We start from the raw sequence: 22,231 nt of genomic DNA on the forward strand, positions 1-22,231 counted from the left end.
CACAGTATCAGACAGAAGGATTAAATAGTTAAAGGACCTCTTTAGGATGAACCATTTCCTTTGATGGTTGAAAATATACTTTTTATGTTTAAAAATGCTTAAGAGACTACATAGAGAGTAGAGTGGAAATAATTGCTAAAATCTTTTTGGGAAAGCCATATTAAGTGTTGCTCTTCACATCCATTTTATTTCAGAACACGGAGACATAGAATCGTTTAGGCTGGAAAATACCTCTAACACCATCGAGTCCAGCTGTTAATTGCTGTTCATGAGTGTGAAGGAGCTGGTACAGACAAGACACGGGTATAGTTCATGATCTTTTCTCTGGGACTCCTGGGTTGCACCCACTTTTCCTCAATCCAAAGTTTCTCAAACAAATAAGCAGTGATGCTCCCACAGGTTATTGCAGTGCTCATTGCCAGCTATAAAGCTGAGTATTTGTTTATGCCTCATGATATTGATTTCAATGCATTTTTACTGAACAAGAACAATCCTTCTGTCTTTATTCCATATTATTTGTGGTCATAAAGAATTAGCTATGCAGCATGAACCTTTGATGCAGAAGAACTATGAAGGACATGGACAAAGGCCAAGAAATGATGGAAAGAACAGTTTGTTAAAACTGAAAAGACAAAGTTGGACACAATATTTAGGTTTTGTAAAACTACATTTCACTAAGTGTGTATGTTTGCTACACATATGTATCAGCTGGAATCAAGCAGTTTCAACATAAAGAGATTTCACAATATTACCCTGAAGCACTCTCTCTGTATATATATATGTATAGCAGCTCTCTCTGCCCTGTTAGACCTTGGTGTCAGCTGGGGCCAGACACACAAGAAGGAACCTCATGAAAGAAGCAAACAGTAATTCAGCCAGCAATGTGCAAAGCATGGTATACAGGAAGAAATAACTGAGTGCCTTGTATTTAGCAGTATGATGTTATAAAAGTAGACAAACCAACACCCATAAATTGTGCTGGTAAATCTAGATTAACATATGGAAATAGAATCTGATTTTTCAGCAGTGAGTACTCCCCATTTTCAAGAGGTTTTGTGTTGGATGTAGCCACATCATTAGCCACTTCTGATGTTGAGAAAAAAGATATTTTGAAAGCTTTTCCTAGGATTGATCAAATTCTCTCTGTTTAGAGTCTGAATCCTTTAATCCCTTTGCATTCTAATTTAACTCAGGTCATGAATTTCATTACTTTCTCTTAATCTTCAGCAAGCAACTTACTGTCAGCTACTGTGTACCACTAAGAGAACTGCAAAGGTATTTCTTTCAGATGGCAAGGCCACATAAAAAGCTGCCATTTCACTTTGAATGATTTCCTTTTCACTAAAAATGTGCTTCTACAAAAATGTACTGCCAAAATTATCAAAATGCCAGAGCCAAATTCTCCCACTAACTGCTTCAGCATGTTCACTACCTCATTTAGAATGAAGGATAACAAAGCCACTGAAGAATGGTTCATTTGCAGCTTAACAGTCTCTTTCTTGCCCTTTATATCCCATGTCAGCCTACAGCTCATGCATTCTGGAAACAAAGATTTCTCCCAATAAACATTTTATTTGAAAAAATATCCCCCAAAAAGTAACTGAAAATAGACAGTGGAGTGGGATACAAATATGCAGCTAGCAAGAATTTCTCTTGCTTCTTTCCAGTCCCATGAGATATTTTTCTCTCTCACGGAAGATATCAGTAGAATTCTATAAGCTATGAACACCTGTGACCTTATAAAGCTTTGTTTATAGTACAGTAGAAAAATATTTTGACAATGGATGTTTTAGGATTTTAGCCAATCACCCCAAGGGGTGGCTGATCCTTTGACCAATTAGACTGTGAAGAAAAAGTCTATAAAAGAGTTGTAAAATAATTAAAACAGATCAATCTTGCTGCACAATTCCTGCCTGCTGGATCTTCTCTTCTCCTCCCTACCACTGCAGGACAGTGATAGTGATAGTGGAGTAGTAAAAAAAAAAACATATTGAGAACCAGTCTTTAGAAATTCTGGAATAAACCTTTTCACATTTTCACACCTCATCATTATTGCAAGATATTAATCTGTCCTGCACCAGAGGAAGCTTCTATTCTTTTTTTTTTTTTTTTTAACAGATGAAATTACACAATTTCAACCCAGTAGTTACCTCTCTTCATTCTTAAGGGACCCGCCAATTTTTGACTAGTCTGATCTTTTTGACAGTTGAGACATCTTTTACCTGCATTTTGGTTAGACATATAGATAAAATCTAGCTACCTACAGAGGGGACCCAAAACAAATGGGACAAATTAAACCGTCTTTTAATCAGTAACACCTGAAAACTGCTTTATAACTAAATCACTTTACCTTTTAGAAATATTAACATCATGCCATGAATGCCTCACAGTGTAAGATTTCACAGATGTTGTGGGTTGTTACTACTGCTATTCCAAACTTCGTGTCAGAAGTGAGAATAGTTTACACATGCTTTTGTTACTGAGAGAAGGTTACAGATATTGGCACGTGATCAAAGAGGAAGTAAAGAGATACCACAAACCAGCTTGAACTCTTCACACAGTAATCTGAAGAAATTACAAGTAGTGTACTGATTCCTTCTGTAAATGCATTTCTGGTGCAACCTGTGTTAATAAACCAGTTCATAACCAGTTGTTAATAAAAATTATTTAGGCATTACATTCACAGATCAAGGCTGCTTTTTTCCTAGTGCTTGTGTGTAGCAAAAGATCTCAAGAAGTAACTGAACTACGTCTCTCTTGCTCTTGTTCCAAACTTTTATTGCTTACAATTTTCTTGTCTCACTTGTTCTTCCATCCTTCCCTCTTCCAGCAAGTTCTTTACCAAATCAGGGAAGTAAATGCTACTGGAACTGTTCTGCACAGTTTCAATGTAAACACCATGCAGAGATATAAAGACCAACATGTTTGGGGAAGAGGAGTCTTCTAACTACATCTTTCATGTTATAGGTAATTTCATGATGAATGAGTTTGGAAAATAGGCATGTGATAAAGAATACTCTTATATAATAAATATAAAATCCATGGAAACCAGATTTTGATTGAAACAGGAGAAAAGAGGGGATAGAAGTAGCAGCAGCATAGGCTATTTTAGATCTTTCATTATTATTTCCATTATTATCTTTTCCAGTCACTGGCATGGACATTATTATTTGCACATATTGACATATCTATTTTTCTAATAATTCTAATTTGAAGGAGTCTGACCATTTTGTTAAATGACAGAATCATAGATTCACGTAAGGGTTTGGTTCAGGAAGGACCATAAAGATGTCCTAGTTTCAACCCCATTCCCATGGGCAGGGACACCTTCCATTAGACAAGATTGCTCAAAGTCCCATCCAGCCTAGTCTTGAACACTGCCCAGGATGGGGCATCCACAACTTCTCTGGCCAACCTGTGCCAGTGCCTCACCACCCTCAGAACAGAAAATTCCTTCCTAATATGTAATCTAAACTTACCCTCTTTCTGTTTAAAGCCATTTCCCCTTGTGCTGTCACTACAGATCTTGGTAAAAAGTCTCTAGCTGTCTTTCTTCTTCACCCCATTTAAATAATGAAAAGATACAATGTGTTGTCCCTGGAGCCTTCTCTCCTCCAGACTGAACAACCTCAGCTCCCAGAATCACAGAGTCACAGAATCACCAGGTTGGAAGAGACCTCTAAGATCATCGAGTCCAACCCATGCCCTAACACCTCAACTGAAAGGTGGCACCAAATGCCACATCCAATCTTTTTTTTAAAATCACCATGGGATGGTGATTCCACCACCTCCCAGGGCAGACAATTCCAGAACTTCACCATTCTTTCCATGAAAAACTTTTTCTCTCTCTGCCTTTCTTCAACAAAAAAGGTGCTCCATCCCTCTGATCATTTCTGTGGTCCTCCTCTGACCCAAGGCCTTTCTTGTGCAAAGGACCCCAGAGCTGGATGCAGATAGGTGGGATCTCACCGGAGCAGAGCAGGGGGGCAGGATCACCTCCCTCAGTTTTCTGGTCATGCTTCTGTTGACACAGCCCAGGATACACCTGGTTTTCTGGACTGTAAGTGAACACTGTCAACTTGTATCTAATTTTTCATCTAAAAAATCTAAATTAAGAGCTAAATTAAATCCATAGTTATTTTATATTTTTATACTGCTAGGGTTTTAATATAACTTACTGAAAACAAAACAAATTAAAATACCTAGACCTTCTTTGAAATACCACACTAGCGTTCTCAAGTCCAGTAAATAAAATGACTCCTCCCAAGTTTGTGAGTAACCTGTATTTTTTAGTCTGTGCAGCTTCTAATGATCTTTAAAGAACATACTAATGCTTTGGATAAAAACCAATTAAAGATCACTGCTCAAATTATATGTTGTTACTGACTACCTTCTACAACAAAATCACAAAGAAAAAGAAACATCCCATGAGCTGCAATAAATGTTTACATAGCAACAAAGAGCCTTTGCTAGTGATCACCAAACAGTAAGTTGCCACCTGCTTGAGCCAAACATGTGTCTTTTTCTTTCACTCCAAATAGTGTTCAGGCACTTAAAAGTCATGTGAGTAATAGAAATACTCAACTCACACTTAAGAGTAATTTATTTACTACTTACAAAACTAAAGAAGTACAAAGAACTTGCAGAACTGTGGATGGAACATTTTTCTAACAATGTGACTTAAATGTTGATGCAGTAAAATAAAGTGAATTCCATCCTCTTTCTGCAAGGGACTAAACCAGAATACTGAATTACTGACACATAAAAAAGTAAAATTCTACTTCTGTAAATATAATGAACATCAAGGTGTTTCTGCAGTTCATTTATTTACCAAAGAGACTAGATTTATTTCCTGTATACTATTTCATTGATTTTCTGTTTCAAGAGGAAAGAAACCCAAGATACCTGATATTGAGGCATAATTAAACAGACATTTTTAAAACAGCATATTAAGACAGTTCAAATATTAGTTCTCTTCCATTATTTTTGCACCTTTAACGCAAAGAGAAATAAACCCGTTCTTTCAATCAGAAATTTCTGTCACTCAAAACTACTAGAAGACAGATTAGCTGTGGAAATATGAAGCATGAATTTGTGGTGTGGTGTGAACTATTACGTTCAATATATATGTTAAGAACATGAGCAACTTGCTACTGCCAAGAAGAAGGTTGTAGAGTACCTCCAGTCTTAGTGGTAGAATAATTTTTTTATTACTTTTCTGTACTTGCATTGAGATATACTGTCCCTAGTCCTTTTATTTCATTTATATCTCCCTTCCTAATACCTTCAAAGGCATGCCAAGTACTCACCTTGTGTGCATCCACCACAGGGAATGCGCACCGAAGGCAAGACTCTCAATACTCAGGGAGAGAGGCAGAGCATTCACATACATGTCTTGGCAGCAGAATGGTGACCTTGAGTTCAGATGTTGGTTTGAAAGGCAGATAACTACAAACAGTCGAAGAAAACACAAACAACCTTGACAGATTGTCCATGGCTTCAGGCTAAACCAAAGCGAAAATGCTGAACACAGCATGATTTTGAATTAAACAATGGTTTCCTGCTAATCATGCGCAAAAGTGAATCTCACAGAAGATTTGCAAATCAAGACTACATTATGTGTTTGAAACGAAAGTCCAAGGCGGCTGAGGTGTGTGCAGGACCCCGTAATGGGACCTCCACAGTTTCTGACCCGGTTTCCGTGCCCCCACCGCCGCCCCACGGCCGTCGACCGGCAAAGAGCCGCTGTACTCTCACGCTGGAGCCCATTTTTAGCCTTTTTAAAGACAACTGTGAAGGCACTAGCCGCCGGCACGACCCGCAGACCCCGGCGAGCACTGCCCGGCGGCACCTCACCGCCCGCCTCCCTGCCCCGACGGGGCGTGTGCGGCCCGGAGAGCCGGCAGCGACCGGGACACGGCTTGTGGAGAGACTTTCTGCGGTCAGAAACTCTCCGAAGCGCTTCAGGCGCCGGCAGCGGTGAAAGGGGAAGGGGCCGCGGCTGTCCCCGGCTCTGCGCCGCCGTCGGGGGCGGGGAGCGCCGGGGAGAACCGAAAGTGAAGGGAAGCGAGCGCCCGGCGGGGCATCCCCGGGGCTGCGGGAGGCGCAGCGCCGCTGCCCGGCGGGGACAGACTCGCGTGGGGGAGCGCGAATGCGCCACGCGGGTCCCGGGCCGTGACTCCAGGGCGCTGCCGCCCAGCTGCCGGTGCCCCGGGCGGGGCAGCTGCCGGCGATGCTGTGCTGCATGCCCGGCGTGGCTTTCGTCCCCGCTTTGCTCGTCAGCTGGTCCTCGGCCGCCTTCATCATCTCCTATGCGATCGCCGTGCTGGCAGGGCACATCGAGCCCCTCGTCCCCTACATCAGGTGAGGCGGGGGCGCTGGGGGAGCGGCCGAGGTGCGGGACTTATGTGTGTGTGAGCATGGGCGATGTCCTGAGGGGCTTCCCGGAGCGAGTGGGGGGTCTCCAGGGGAGGAGATGCAGTGCGGATCCTCCCCGTGGCAGGGGGACACGCTGGGCACCCCCGGCACCCATCACACCTCTAGCACCTCTGAGAGCCACAGGACACTGAAGCCACAGACGCTGGAGACACGATGGAAAGGACATGAAAGTTTTCTGCTGCAGCCAAGGCAGGCCTGATCCTAGAAAAACTTTAGAATGACACGGTGGAAGTGTAATTTTGTGTAACTTCAGAACTAGGCCAAAGTGCACCAGATGATGACAGGACTCGAAGCCCTGTGATGGCTTTTGCAGTACACACATTCCCACAAACATGCATTTTTTTGTATTTCGCTACAGAACCAATGGGTTTAAAAGACTTCCCAAGAGACACCTGGCATCTCTTTTCTACAACCTTAGTCATTTAACTGCAATTCTGTGTAAATCATTCTTTATGTGTGGCTTATGTTAACATTTAAATCTAAACTATGAAAATGTTAGTATTTATCTCTCAATAGATTAAAGGTTAGCCAGAAATCCAAGAATGTCTCTGATATACAGAAGATCTAAACAAGGTTTTAAAATATATCTTTCAAGATACATCTAGACCTAATTCCTTGAAGGACTTTTTGGACATGCATAATTTCAGAAGACTGCTAACCTGATTGGCATAAACAAGAAAATTTGATTGAAAATTAGGGTTTGTCATCACAGGCAAGAGTAAATGACACCACAACCCACAAGACAGCTGAGCTTCATTCAAACTGAACCAGAGAAAGTCGGGCTTCTCGCTTATATTAGCAAAACTTTTTAAGACTCTCTGCACAAATCTGGAAAGCTCTTGGAAAGCCTTGTTCTTGTACTTGAACAAATACCCTACTGCTCATCCTTGATTACATACAAAACTTCACTGACACAAAAGTGCTTGTGATCAATGCAATTTATCCATTATTAACTAACAAAAAACATTTGAGATAACTGTACATGGTTTGTGTTCAGAAATATTTTGAGATCCTGTAGTAAGAAGTTTGACAAATTGCATTTCTTATGTTGAAGCCACGTCATAGAATAAAATATATGGGACAACAGGATGTGGGTTTTTTATGTATAGTTTTGTTTGCAGTTAAGTTTTTGACAGCCCAGGTATCTTAATTGTGTCATTCTTTCTAAAAGGAATAGGCCAAACCTTCAAGCCACAACTGTACAACTCTAATGAATGTATCACAGCTGCCATAGTTATATCAACTTAATGGAATAGCTCCCAGAAAACATCATTCTTATCCTTTAGCTATGGAATCACAATAAATGTCCACATACTCTAAAATAACCCAAACAAAACAAAGACGTAAGACGCTGCACCAGCCATTCCCACTCACATTTCAGGCCCTCTGTATTTACTAGTAAAGTATTTTAAAAGCCTTGTGTATATTACATCCTTTTAACACCACATTTGGACTAAGGATATACATTGCCTTTTGGTGAAGAATGCAACAATTCTAAAGGCAACTGGTCTAAGCAAAGCATAAGAACTTCATAGAATATGGACTTGGGAATACAAGGTTTCTTTCTAAGTACTCAGGCCAATAGTCACACCATAGTTCATATTCTTAATTTGCAGGTCATTGCTTTAGCCTAAGAATCTGAATCATGTGATTTAGTAAAACTAAGAGTGATTAAAAAGAGGAAGAATGTTGCAACATTTCAGTTGTGCAATATCTTAAAATGAACTATAAAAATTAAATAGAGCTCATATGGGGAAATTCCAGTTACATAAAGGAGAAGAATATTGACAAACTTTAGTTCAACATTTCTGTAATTCTTATATACATTCCCCAAGGACTCTGTGTATACCTTGAAGTAACATTAATTTTATTTGTCTACCATGTAGCAGCTGTCACAGTGAGAGGCCACACCTATATTTGTCATTGAGGCTGCGCTAAGGTCTCATCAAGTAAACCATATAAATACATATAATACATACCCAGATAAAATGAATATAATTTTGTGTTTTCTAGCAGCTAAGTCCTAAAAGATGACAAGGTTGTGCCCAAATTAGTCCTGTTACTCCTACTACTCCAAATCCAAACCAATTTGCATGTGTTGGGGTGGCTGTTTCCTGGTTTGAATTCTCAGTGAAAGAGTAAAGGGAATATTCCTGAAGGTATTTCCTACCAGTTCTCCTCGGGAGAAATCAGAATTCCTGTAGGTAGAATAGAATCTTCCTATTTTTAAAATCTGGGACTTCAATTTGAAGAGAAATAGTTTATGATGGCTCTGAAGAAAATTCAATGATGAGTCTTTTAGCCCTAAAATATTTATTCCTTGTCTCCTTCACCTTCCTGTCTTTCCACTCTTCAGAAAACTGTTTATTTTTTAAATTCTACTGCATGAGATGGTGACACAAATGCTGCCATTTTCATACAGGGCTCCTCATCTTTTCCGTGGTGTCGAGCTCACCTATACACCAGCCCAAATAAGTGAGCACATTTTTGTTTCAAATATGCCATTGGCTTTTTTCTTTTTCTTAAAAAGGAAGGGACTGTCACCAATACCTTTTTTGCTAATCTTTTTTTCCAAGGCAGCAGACTTGAAGAAAAATTAATATGAACCCAAGTCTTCATTCAGCTTCAGGGATTTTTTAATGGAAAATACAACATTAAGAAGATTGTGACCTTAAAAGTCCAGTGTAGTATTTTGTAAATAGATTGTAGATGTGATACAATATTCCTGGTATGAATTTTCTTTAAAGCATAATCTAAGACTGTTGAGTTTAAAAATCCATGACAACAAAAATCACCTATAAACCTTTAGCTTGAGAAAATCTTTTGTTAAAAAATGGAGTTCAGTGCAATTTCAGGTTATTTGGATTGCTCTTATGATGTGTTCCAAGAACTTCAAATGGCTTTCTATATGTGTGCCAATTCCATTCTCTTCTCACCTAAAACCCTTCAATAGCTTTGAAGTGATTACAGTCCTGTACTTACCACAGAGCAGTTTCTGATTTGAGAAAGTCCTTGAAGGTTGTCTCAAGTGGCCCACTTTTTAAATGGACTCCTTTGTCATGTTAATGAAAACACTCCAGAAACAAAAGGAAAAGATGAAGTTCAAGATTTTAAAATGGGCTAAATGAAACGTGAATTAACATTATTTTCAGGTGTGTCAAACAAACAAAAAAGACTTAATTTACTGTTTTCATCAATTTCACTATCAAAGTGAAACAAGATTAATACAGAGTACAAGCCGGAACAAGTCTTCTGAAAGCATTACAACAAGAAAATTCAGGTGAAAAGGAATTCCTAATGCATGAGAAGTTGTACAAAATTGTGTAAAAGCCCAGTCCAAACTTTTGTGGTCTGAGAATTTGGAACCAACCTAGTAAAAATAAATATATGAATTTTCTCTATTTTTTTTATCAGCTTTTCATAGAAAAGGATCCTTCCTTTAACCTAAGCTTCCTCCTATTGTTGATAAACCATCTTAGCAACTTTTGTTACACAAATCCTTCTGTAACACAGAAAGGGTTGGAGAGCAAATATGAATTTCTAAAATAATCAAGTCATTTGGGATGGTCATACTCTTCTTTCCTGAACTTAACAAAATTGTCAAAATCCTTGAGAGTGATTGCTTAAGTAGAGAGTGCTTTCTCTTTTGGGTGTTGAGAACATTCATGCTGAGGTCATTTTGGCTGTACTCAGTGGTAGCTTCAGAATCTTAGCACTGAAACCTAATCCAGCCTCACTGCTGGGATAAGGAGTATTCATCTTCTTCAATTGCATAAAAAAAGTCTCTAGCTAGTACCTACTTTTCCCGTCATACACACAATCACAGAATCACTGTGATTCATCAAATGATTAGGTTGGAAAAGACCTCTGAGGTTACTGAGTCCAACCTATGACTGAACTTCATCGTCAACCAGACCATGGTACTAAGTCCAGGCTTTCCTTTACTCTTTCCAAAGACAGTGACTCCTCCATCTCTCTGGGCAGTCCATTCCAATGCCTAAACACCCTTTCTGTGAAGAAATTTTTCCTGACATCCAATTTAAATCTCCCCTGGCACAACTTGAGGCCATTTCCTCTTGTTCTATTGCTTGTTACCTAAGGGGGTGACCCCCACCTGGCTACAGCCTCCTTTCAGGTGGTTGTAGAGAGCAATAAGGTCACCCCTGACCCTCCTCTTCTCCAGACTAAACATTCCCAGCTCCCCCAGCTGCTCCTCTTCAGACTGGTGCTCCTGACCCTTCCCCGTTGCCCTTCTCTGGACACACTCCAGTCCCTCAATGTCTTGTAGTGAGCACCCCAAAGTGACAACAGCCCTTGAGGTGTGACCTCACGAGAGCCAAGAACAGAGCAACCATCACTGCCCTGGTCCTGCTGGCCACACTACTGCTGATCCAGGCCAGGATGCCACTGGCTGCCTTGGCCACCTGGGCACACCCTGGCTCATGTTCAGCTGCTGTCAGCCAGCTACCCCCAGGTTCTCTTCTGCTGGGCATCTTTCCAGCCACTGTTCCCCAGCCTGTAGTGCTGCCTGGGATTGTTGTGGCCAAAGAGTAGGACCCAGCACTTGGTCTTGCTGAACCTCCTACCACTGGTCTTGGCCCACCAATCCATTCTGTCCAGATCCCTCTGCAGAGCTTCCTACCCTCCAGCAGATTGACACTCCCACTCTAGGAGAAAGGTTTGTTCTCAGAATCTTTGCTCGGTTTCCACTAAACTTTGGCATTAGCTAAAACCCTTACATGTTTACATTTCTGACAGTAGAGTTCTTTGGGTGCCTCTGTTCAAACGCACTGTGCTGCCTCTTGGTGCTGCCCAGTAACAGGAAACTTAGCTCACACCCAAATTATGTAAAGATTCAAGAGCTAGATGTTTTCCATTGGCTTGACCAACAGAGCCAGATCAAACAGATATCAACTGGCCGTACATTAAAAGAAAAAATAGACATCAGAGAAGAAAAAGCAGTGCAAAGAGGTGACAATATCATAGTACTGTTCTTTCAACAGAGCACTCACCTTCTGTAGAAGAGCTCTGCTTGAGAGAGCTTGAGCCCCCGTTCTGCCAGGAGTATGTTCATTCAGTGAGGAAGGGGCATTTTTGGGGTGGGTGTTTGCCCATATGTAGGGAAAACAGGGAAAAGGATTCTATGGTGAAAGTGTTCCATTTTCCGCACAACAAACATTTTGTATATATAACATTTTTCGTATATATATGTATATATATATATATATGCATGCATATACATATGTATATAAATTCTGTAGATATTCTCACACTCGTGTTCCCCCTCTCTGTCCCAGTGAACTTCTAATTATCCCCTATAAGGGTGAAGTGTTCCATCAGAAGGGACTTGCAACACCTTGGAAATAGAGTACTCTTAAGCTATATCTACATTAGTAAATAAAACAGTTGTTAGGAACACTCCGGGGCATTGGAACAGAACTTCTCTCATAGGGTAAAGTCCTTTTAAGGAGGTTAAACCCAATTCTCTCACATCTTAAGATAGTGACTGCCATTAGATATATTTTGCTCTATCACAGTTTTAATTCAGCAGATAAAAGAAACATAACTTCTAAAATATCATTTATGTAATCATGCCATTCCTGAGCAAAGTACAGGTCTGTCACATCTTTGCATATTGCACGCAGAAAAAAGAAGAAATACAGTTCAAAGAGTATGGTTTCAAAACATGCTTTCTTTTTGAAAAGAAAGATTCTCTACTACAAATGGAGGCTAAGTGTGCAGCAGCAGATGAATTGCCTTGCACACACAGCAGCAGTTCACACAAGTTATATTTCTCTTGGGATTTCAATTGTAAGTCTCATTTATGTTTCACAGGTCTCAATTAACTTTTAATTTCTCTCTCTTCCTGCTTTAGTGACACTGGAACTAAACCTCCAGAGAGTGGTGTCTTCGGTTTTATGATTAATATTTCAGCCCTTTTAGGTATGTATAAGCTGTTTGAGTTGACCAGAATGAAGAAATGAGAATTAGTGAAAGCTGCCTGCTTAAATTGCAGAAATGTATTCAGTATTCTGCAGAAAAACTACTCCACAGCCAAATGGCAGTATCAGGTAGATGTAAGTGATACCTGGAGAGTCAGGTCCTTAGGAGCAGTTAGTGCAGGCTTAGAGGCACTTGTGTCTCTTCAGAGCACCTCATCAGTGCAAAGTAGTCAACATGCTGGAAATAAAAGTGGAACAAAGATAGCATAATCACTCTGCAAAAGCTCTGATGTAGGGGAACTTTAGGTTCTAAAATGCTGCAGCAAAGGGAAGAACAGTGTTGAAGGAGCACCTGGTTTTCTCCGCAATGTGCCTACCTCTCTACAAAATGGCTGATGTGAGGCAGGAAGTTTGGCATTTTCTATAAACTTGTAGAGGATGGAGGATCAAGAGCTGTGTACCTCTGTATACATGCAGTATTATGGCATTAAGGCAAAGTCAAAATCATATATTTTACCTTTTCTAAGGGCCTCATTCAGTCACACTATCTTGGTGTGTTTCATGTAACCTCATAGTGCCTGGGCAAAGTTACCTGATTAATTTTTCCGATTGTAGATAGATTGAAACCACGTTCTGTGTTATGGAACCGTGGAATCCAGTCTACAGCATATTATAAACTGAATGATTTCCTAATTCAGTACAGATGTTTGTCAGGAGTGAACTGCATATTAAGGACATGCATGTGGTGACTCTGCAAAAAGGAATTAATTCTTCAGACCATCCATTATAAGGAGATGTAGTTCTGGTACAAGACTGCATCTCAGAGCAGAATAAAACCTCCCACTTGTAGCTTATGGTTCTTATCTCCCTGTAACATCTGTTCCTAATGTGGAATGGCAATGCCTCTGTGCCCAAAACACACAGGAGAATGGGATTTAAATTAGTGTTTTCCTTGAACTGATGTGCAGTTAGTTGTAGATAGCAATAATGTGCAATTTTAAGAGGAAGATAATGTTTAAGTTCTACCTGAAAGTTCAGCTGAAAATCACTACCTTTCTTCTTCATTACAGTAGAGGTAAAGGTAATATTATTTACTGTATTATGCTTATAATTTTTCTGCATGTCATATGTTACAGGAAAAGGTGTTAAAATGTAAGCAATATATGACATTGAACATAACATATTTTTTGTTTTTTCAGCTGCAATTACAATGTACATCAGATATTTATTAACAGAGAAGCAAAATGAGACATCACACTTTGTTAGGTCTTCATGCAATATGTTTACATTATGTATTGGATTGATGGGCTGCACTGGAATGGGCATAGTTGCAACTTTTCAGGTATGATCATAAATTTCATAACAGAAATGAAAATTTTTACCATTAAAAATTTCAACTAGATAACAGTGATTAACATTATCCCCATGTGGATACTTGGAAAATGGAGTAAGAATTTCTTGTGCTTGCCTTTTTTCATTAGCTTTACAGTGACAGATTTGTTTCCCTATACACGAGAATTTTTGCTTAGGCAGTTATGCCATTAAGGGGTTTTCTGTATGCTTGTCTTATAACAGGTCTGTACTATATGGATTTTTTTGCTGGAAAATTTTTACTATGAAGATTTGACTGTAAAAAACCTTGCTATTCCAAGTTTAGTTTGCTTATAATCAAGCAGGGCAGAATAAATCAGACTACCAAAAGCATCTGCATTTTTGACTGAATGATGGCACACTCACTAGCAGCATTTTCTACAGAATAAAGTAATCTTATCTGATGGGTTAGAACACTGAGCACAGTATCAGCCTGTTCTTTTGTGTCTGTAGGAGATGGCATAACAACATGTTAAATCTTTTGATAGAGACATGTAGAACTACTGCTTACTTTGCCAGGAAGGGTTAGGCATCTCATTACAAATCGAAGTCCACCCCTCAGTGTCTGAAAGAAAATTCAGTAGACAGAAAAAATACTGAAACAGATTATTCATTTTACCTTTTCTAGTGAGGAAGTGTATAACAGGGTAGATTCTGACACAAGTATTAGGACAATTGCACTGAAAGCTTCAGCCTAGAATCAAGTTAAATTTAATTGGCAGGCGGCTTGAGATATTGCCTTAAAATCTGTGGAAACAGCTATTTACTTTAAAGGATGGTCTAACTTGGAAGATTTTGTTAAATATTATTGTGCTCATATAGTGACATGATAACATACAGAGAAAATGAAAATAAAGATTGTCAAGGCTTCAGCAGCCAGTACAGTTTTACATGTAATGGACATGGTATTTTCAGATTAAAAAACCCTCTGCCTTAGGATAATAACTTGCCCTTTTTAGCTTTGCATCCAGGCAGTGTGTGTGGATTGCAAACGCCACAGGTACTGCAGTCTATTCTAATCACACTATTTCACTTTTAAGTATCTGTGTTCTTATTGGTAAGATTTATATGCGGCACAAAAAAGAGCTGGATGATGCCTGACTGAAAGAGAAAACAAACTTGGCTTCAACAAGGAAAAGACAAATCAGGAATGCAAAATAATTTGTGAGAGTCAGGGAAGCAGAAACTTTGATCCTAAAGTTTCCAAAGGAGTTCCTTGACAGTTATAACACTGGTTCTTATCTAATCTCTGTTGTGTCTCATTGCCATTTATTGTCCATAAACTCCTTCCTCACCTAATTTCTATTTCCCCTGCTTTGACCCTGCTTTCCATGTTAAATGCAGTTTGTAGAAAGGGTTCTGAGCATGATAAAGATCTTATCTAGCTAAGCATCTGATCCAGCAGATTTTCGAGCATGCTTAATTGCCCAGGAAGCTGGAAATGGTGTCTTGCAAGCCTTCACTCTTTTCACTGTATATGTACAACTAGTGAGCAGTTGTACAGTAGTGCTACATTCCTATCCCCATTTGCCAATAGAATAACCGAGACATGAAGAGGATGTGAGATTTGCTCAAGGTCAGGTGACTGTTTCAGGTCAGGAGATCAAAGCAAAGCTGGAATTAGAAATTGTTTCCTTAGTGTTCAGTCTAGTTCCTCTAACCAGTATGTCATGCAGAAGATTTACATTCATGTGCACTACCTGCTAGTTTCTTCAGATAGCAGCAGCTAACCATTGTGCTGATTCTCTTTCCAGGAGCTGGCTGTTCCCAGTGTCCATGACATAGGAGCTTTGGTGGCATTTGGCTCGGGTGTTGTATACATTACACTTCAGTCCATAATCTCTTACAAGTCCTGCCCACGATGGAACACTTACTTTGTGTGTCACATAAGGATGGCCATATCTGTAATATCATGCATTGCTTTCATTCCCAGTATCCTTTATGGTGTGTCCCATGGTTTTCCCTTTCTGTGTTCATGGTTTTCCTTTTAAGTTAAATCACTGATGATAAAGAATAAAAATGAGGTCACACTCCTTACTTAGGGCTCTCTAATATATATAATATAGCACATTGAGACACCATTCATAGCATAAAGATGAGTTTTGGGGGCTTCTGAAAAGCTTTATCTCTTAATTCAGTGGTATATTTAAAAACAATGCCCCAGTGTTCTTCACAGAATCATACACTAGTGAAGCTAGAGCAACTTTCCCACCTCTTTCACTTGAAGGGGAGCAGGGAGGAAGGCCTGAAAAAGGGAGCCACTGCTTCTACAGTGAACCAAACATACAGAAGTTAAAAATACAGTTGGCAAACAAGCCTAAGAAGATGAGTTTTATCATGCTGCTTGGTGTTTGGCCTCAACAGTCACCTCCCTTAAAGTCACACTGCACAACTTCCTGGCTTTTCCCTTGGCATGCTAGAATTAGAGTCTTCTCACTGATTTTATTGGCCTTGGGTGATCTGCCAGTGTTGAAAACTGATAGTGGCAGCTCATCACATGAGTCACCCAGCTCCAGCCTGCTTTTGGTTTCAGTAGCTGTGAAAGGGCTTTGAAAGAGGCCCTCAGTCTCGAGAGGAAGTTGTACAAACAGACCAAGACACCTACTGTGCACCACTGGGAATCAACGGTTCCACTTCCAGCAGTGCAGGACTCTGCTCCCACAGTTCTTGATCACAAATCTCACCTAAGTTTTGGAGTGTCTCCCTTACTGTCTATACTCTGAAAGAACCCACAGAAACCTTCATTTGTGCAGAAATGTGTTTTGATTGCTGCTACCACCTACCTTGTAATAATGTGTTTCATTTACTTGTTTTCTAAATACTTTGATTTGATATTCTGGTTGTTTAGGATCTCCTTTGCTACAGAAGGGGAAGAAGGGGGGTTTTTTTGTAAGCAGACATTTTCACTTTTACTCACTAATATTCTATAGTTTCCTTTACACTGTTTTTCCCAGTGATTGTGTTCGCTTCAAAAATTTCCATGACAAAAATTGATTGGACCCCAGGTGAAAAGGTAAAATCTTATTAGGCAGCCAAGTTACCTTGTATCGTATTATTTGGGGAACGCTGTTATATTGATCTTAAAGCATTGCAAACACGTCAGAGACTTCAAACAGTACATTATCATGAACAGATTTGTGCAATGCTGGTTTCCAGTTACATCTTCACTAGAAAGATGTCTGTGGTGTGGGTAAGAAAATTGGTCACGGATGATCAGTCTTTAAAGAGTTAGACTTTCACTTTAACGAAGAATTGCAACTTTCCCATAGAAAAAGACTACAGAAAAAAAATATTCTGGAAATTAGTTGTTCTACTTCCTTTTATAGTCAATTTTCTTGCAAATGAACTTCTCACATGAAACAAAAGTGAACCAGTTTGATTCTGTAGTTTTTGAGGTTTTTTAAAACATTGGTTTTCTCAGCTTTTTCACCCTTCTTTATTAAAGTCTTTGCTACTGTCATAAATATTTGCATCTGACCTAAGGCATACTAAAGGGGTATCTGAGTTGATTTCAGTGTTTTCAGAATGACAACTACAAAAACTAATTTTTCTTTTTGGACAAACTTTGAACTTTCTTTTTGGACAAACTTACCTCTTGAAGGGAGGTATGCAAAAACCAGGTTAAATAATGCAGACAGTGCATCCTGCTTGAAGAGCTTAATAAAAGCACACTTAGAAAATGTACTTCAACAAAGCAGTGGCAAGGCAACTGTAGATAAATCTTTGCAAATTAGACAATCTTAGTAATATCTTCAGGGATTTTGTGGGGTTTTTTGAGATGCAAGGATGAAAAAATGGTTTTTTACTGAAACAGATGGCCTATTTGTTGATGGCATGCTAAGAAACATTTTGCATTCTGTTTGTGTCTTATGACATAGGTTTTCTATGATAGTCTTAACAACAAAAGTCTTGTCAGGACTTTTTGGTCATAAAGGGTCATAAAGGGTAGCCCTCTATTTCAAAACAGGATGAGAATTTTCTCAGTATTACTGCGCTCAGTGGCTCTGAATGAAAGCTTGGAACATGGGCGCTTTGGTAATGTTAACATAAGAACTCAATGTTTTCACATTCATATTATATTCAAGCTTTGTTTTGATACTGTGCTAATTGTAGTTTTCTTGTACTGCCTCTAATGTTACTGCACAAGACTTAATGCAACACATGCAACCTTGATGAATATACTCACCACTCTGTAAAAACAAAATGTGAATTGACTTTTATACAACAGAGTATTGGGATGATGAGTCATAAATCTTACAGTACTTGTTGAATTTACAGAAGGAAATGTCTGTATCATTCCACACTTACTTTGTTTAGCTGTTTTATCTGAAAATTTGTTTTATGTCTCACTCCATCAGGATTATACTTACCACTTTATGAGTGCAATCTGTGAATGGACGGTGGCCTTTGGTTTCATCTTCTTCTTTTTAACATTCATTAGAGATTTTCAGGTTAGTATCTACATATTTTAGCAGTGACTAAGTGCTATGAATTGTATAACAACAAATGCAATAGAAAATTACCATTCTTTACCTCAGATAGATGCATCAAAGTTATACAGAAACACATTTTACCAATCGCAGAACTGATTTCTGTTTACATAATGAATATTCTCCCCCTTGATTTCAAAATCTAAAATTCAGTTTGATAGTTCAATGTGTCTTTTCTTGGAAATTAAAAGCAGTCAATTAATATGTTCTTATTTACTAATCTTTTTATAGAAAGAGGCCCTCTAAAAGTGACATAATAACAAAATAAATGATGCAACTAAAACTGCATTTCTTTCTACCTGAGGGATTTTATATAATAATCCAAAGCATTTCAACCATTGATGTTTCCTTTCTTTTTAAAAACTACACATTTTGCTATATGTTTCCCACAGTGTAAAGATTATGAAATAATTTTTGGAAAAGTATTGACACAAAAGCCTTCTGGTTTGGGTAGCTGGATTCAGAGTTAACATATATTTTTCTAACCAATAACAAACATTTCTATGTCTGTTTAGTTTTGACTTAGTACTGAATAGACCATGGCTGTAGGACTTTTCCTTAATTAAAAAAAATAAATTAAAAAAGAATAGAGTTAAAAAAGCTAGGTTCAGAAGTAAAAAAACCTTTTGGAAAACAAGGTAGTTGTTCAAAATTACTCAACACACGATCTTAAAGGTATATAATTGCCTTCTAAAACTGACAGAATTATTGAAGTACCTTTCAGAAATGTATGCATCATTTAATGCGTAATTTTTGGAGGGAGGTATTTATTGCTAATCCATCACTCTCTGATGTGTGTGCATATGATTGCATCTTTTATCAAAGCTCAGACTCTTTCCTTGGCGTTAGAGATTTGCCAGACAATGCAGTAGCTCTCAGAATATTTACCAACAATCCTTAGTTGATAATTCTCCTTCATTGAAAGGAGAATTCATTCAAACATTGAAAGTTTAACTAAATATAAATATTGTGAATGTAACAAATAAGAGAAAGTGATGAAATTAAACAAAATGGAAACGCAGACAGTTTAAATTACAGGCTATAAAATAGCACGAGATCCAATGTTAACATCTCACAATGACAGAAAGAATTTTTTAGATTCTACCCTCTTTTTGTCCTAACCAGTGCTCAGAGAAAACCAAACTATTAATTCAGTAAAAACCCCCTGCCATACTCCAAGAAAAATAAAATTTTTTTTTTTTAAATTTTCCACAGTATTTATTTCATTTTAACATATTTTTATTTTGGTTTGTCTCATCTCCTTGTACTTTATATTGCAGAACTGTAAAATTAGCTTACCTTAAGCTGGTCTTGCTTTATTTTTCTTTTAGGGATTTTCTTTAAGGATATCAACAGAAATACATGAAGACTGCTGATAGTGAAAAAAACAATATTTTATATCTATGAATATTCTAGGTTTCTTTTGACTTACAGAAAATGTGGCAGAGGGACAGGGATTGATAAGGTTGTATGGAGAACCCATGCCATTAACTCTGCAACAGCAACCACTAAAAGATTTTAAAATCTCACAGCAAAGTTCCTGCTGCCTTTTTGCAACATTTTGTAATTTTAAAAGGTTTGGTACATTAAAAATACTGTAATAAAAGCAATATCTAAAAGCACTGGAAAATCATTCAAGGACTTGATCTCCTCAGCTCTTCCATTTTGGACATATCTGTACTTTTTCATTTGCTGTAGTGTGATTAGTAGCATTAGTTTTAAACTTGAGAATGTACATTTTGCAAAGAGGGAAGTGTAAAGGCAACGGAAATCACTAGGACTGAATTCCTACTGTTAAGTTGCAAGGGCTGTAGAGGATGGTGAGAGCAAGAATGGGCATCTTTGTTTCAAGACCAGAAATTTGAACTTAGTAGGTGGTAACACTATGCATATTTCTGATACTGGGCACTATAATGCAAATGCAAATCCTGAAAGAAATTTAAACTATATTGCTTGGAAAATGTTATCTAATCATTACTGCAATACATGTTGTAAAAATCCACCCCTTTTTTCCTTTTATGCACTGATGGTCGTAGGAAACATAAAACAGAAGGGAGAATAGAAAGTAAATTACATTCAAGTGTTATGTATTAAAGAGAAATCTTACTGCAATTTGGTTAATATATAGCAGAATTTTCCAGCCTGTATTTTAATCTAGAATGGAGTGAAGAAGGTCTCAAAAAAAGTCTTTGGGAATGAATGGAAAATAAGAAGAGGCACCAGCAGTTTTCAGTTGTTTATATATATATATCTTTTTTATATATAAAACTGAATTAAAAAACAAACCTGGAGAGCATCTGTAGTGAAGATATTTGCTGCTGTAGTTACTTCTGTGATGAAAGACTTGGAAAGGAACTAATTGAGAAGTCAGATGTTACAAGTATCTGCAGGCAAAAGGTTCTTTCATGGACTGATTCACCACCTCCATTCAGTGCATTAACCTCTTGGTTGTCAATTAAGTACTCTGCAAATTACATTTTCCACACTATCACAGTTTATGCAGAAATATTGATGATTTTCAGTTGCTAATATCCACAAGATAAAACTAATGTGTGTTTTGGGAAGTGATGTCATCTGTTGATATTTCTTTTAATGTGTATTTTAAACTGTAATAAATTTAGCTGTTTCACAACTTAAAGAGTTGATGTTTTCTTTATAAGTTCTTCCAGATAAAAACAGTAGAAGTGTTTTTCACTGGTAGATTTGCTTTCCATAGTACCCAGGTTATCTTGCAGAGGTTCATAGCTACAACCAAGTTAAAAATCAAATCTAGGACAGACTACGTGAAGGACCTATGTCTTGCTGATTTGGTGTCCTGTAAGGGACACACATTGATTCAAGTAAAGATCATAAAGAAAATGTATACCAACCACAAAAAGTGACATCATATTATTTTCAAGGCCCTGTTAAGAAAAGACCATATTTCTTAGTGCATTGTGTACTATTCTTTTACTGCTTTTCATTCTTAGCTTTCATAAACTAAAGTATAAGAAGCTTGAAGTTGTTATTTCAAATGATAGCCAACCTTTACAGTGCTTACAGTATCCTAAAGGGAAGAAAAAAATTTTAGAGAAAGTGGCTGAATCAAGATCACCTTGTTCCCTGAAGTCAACATGTAAATTCAAGCACTGAATGAAATCCTTCCCATTTTTCTGAGCTTTATCGTGATACATTTTAATATGAGTTATACTTATGACCAAAAGAATGCACCAAGAGTGCACCTTTTATTAAATCTGTTACATCTAAGACCTCAACATGCATTGACATGCAGATAGAGGCAATGGATTATTACCTTTTTATTTGTGCAGTGAACAACTATTGAAAACACTTTGGTTACTCTTTGGCTCCAGGTAGATTTTCAGTCAACAACTTAACTATTTTGTTCAGTTAAAATGTGAGCTGACAAGTTGCAAGCAATTTCCAAAATAATATTCCAGCAAGTTGTAATTTATCTGTGGCTGACTCTTGTTAAGTACTGCACTTTAATTTTTCACAAGCAAGTGATCTCTAGAGGTTAGCACAGATAATGTCACAGCACATTTCTGTTGCTTTGCTACAGGTCCTTTTGTCTATATTTTCATATTTCTTAGCAACAAGAAATAGGTATTTTTTTTCTTGGAAGCAGTGCTAGAAATATTTTCATCATCTACTCTGCATGATGTTCTCTATTTGTCAGCCCGTCAGGAGTGATTGAGAAATTCCTTTTGCATAAACTACAGTAAGTCACATGATAGTTGCTGTTATTTTTAGTGGTTATGCTAAATCATTCTTCTGCTTCCAAAAGTGAAAAATCTCGTTCTTCTAGGTTGTGCAGCTTTATCTGCTGCTGAAATACCACTGTTGTGGTCTCTGTCACCGTTCCAGATCACGTAAGGATGAAACTCCATTAACTCAAAATACCTAAAACCCCCTTTGTCTTAGGCCACTGTTACTTGCACTGCTTTTACTGCCAATGTGCACTGAGCCAGTGATGACCTTATCACTGGCTTT

General features: G+C 38.2%; 1 protein-coding gene across 1 annotated transcript; it reads left to right on the forward strand.

Moving 5' to 3' along the window:
* The first annotated feature begins 6,134 nt into the window (after positions 1-6,134).
* On the forward strand, positions 6,135-20,879 carry DRAM1 (DNA damage regulated autophagy modulator 1). Its single transcript, XM_032107428.1, has 7 exons — positions 6,135-6,363; positions 12,314-12,381; positions 13,580-13,722; positions 15,506-15,683; positions 16,706-16,764; positions 18,110-18,202; positions 19,573-20,879. The coding sequence occupies exons 1-7, from the start codon at positions 6,233-6,235 to the stop codon at positions 19,615-19,617; spliced, it is 717 nt and encodes a 238-aa protein (XP_031963319.1). The 5' UTR covers positions 6,135-6,232; the 3' UTR covers positions 19,618-20,879.
* The last annotated feature ends 1,352 nt before the right edge of the window (positions 20,880-22,231 follow it).

This window comes from Corvus moneduloides, chromosome 4 (assembly GCF_009650955.1).
Source record: "Corvus moneduloides isolate bCorMon1 chromosome 4, bCorMon1.pri, whole genome shotgun sequence".
Classification (NCBI taxonomy): domain Eukaryota; kingdom Metazoa; phylum Chordata; class Aves; order Passeriformes; family Corvidae; genus Corvus; species Corvus moneduloides.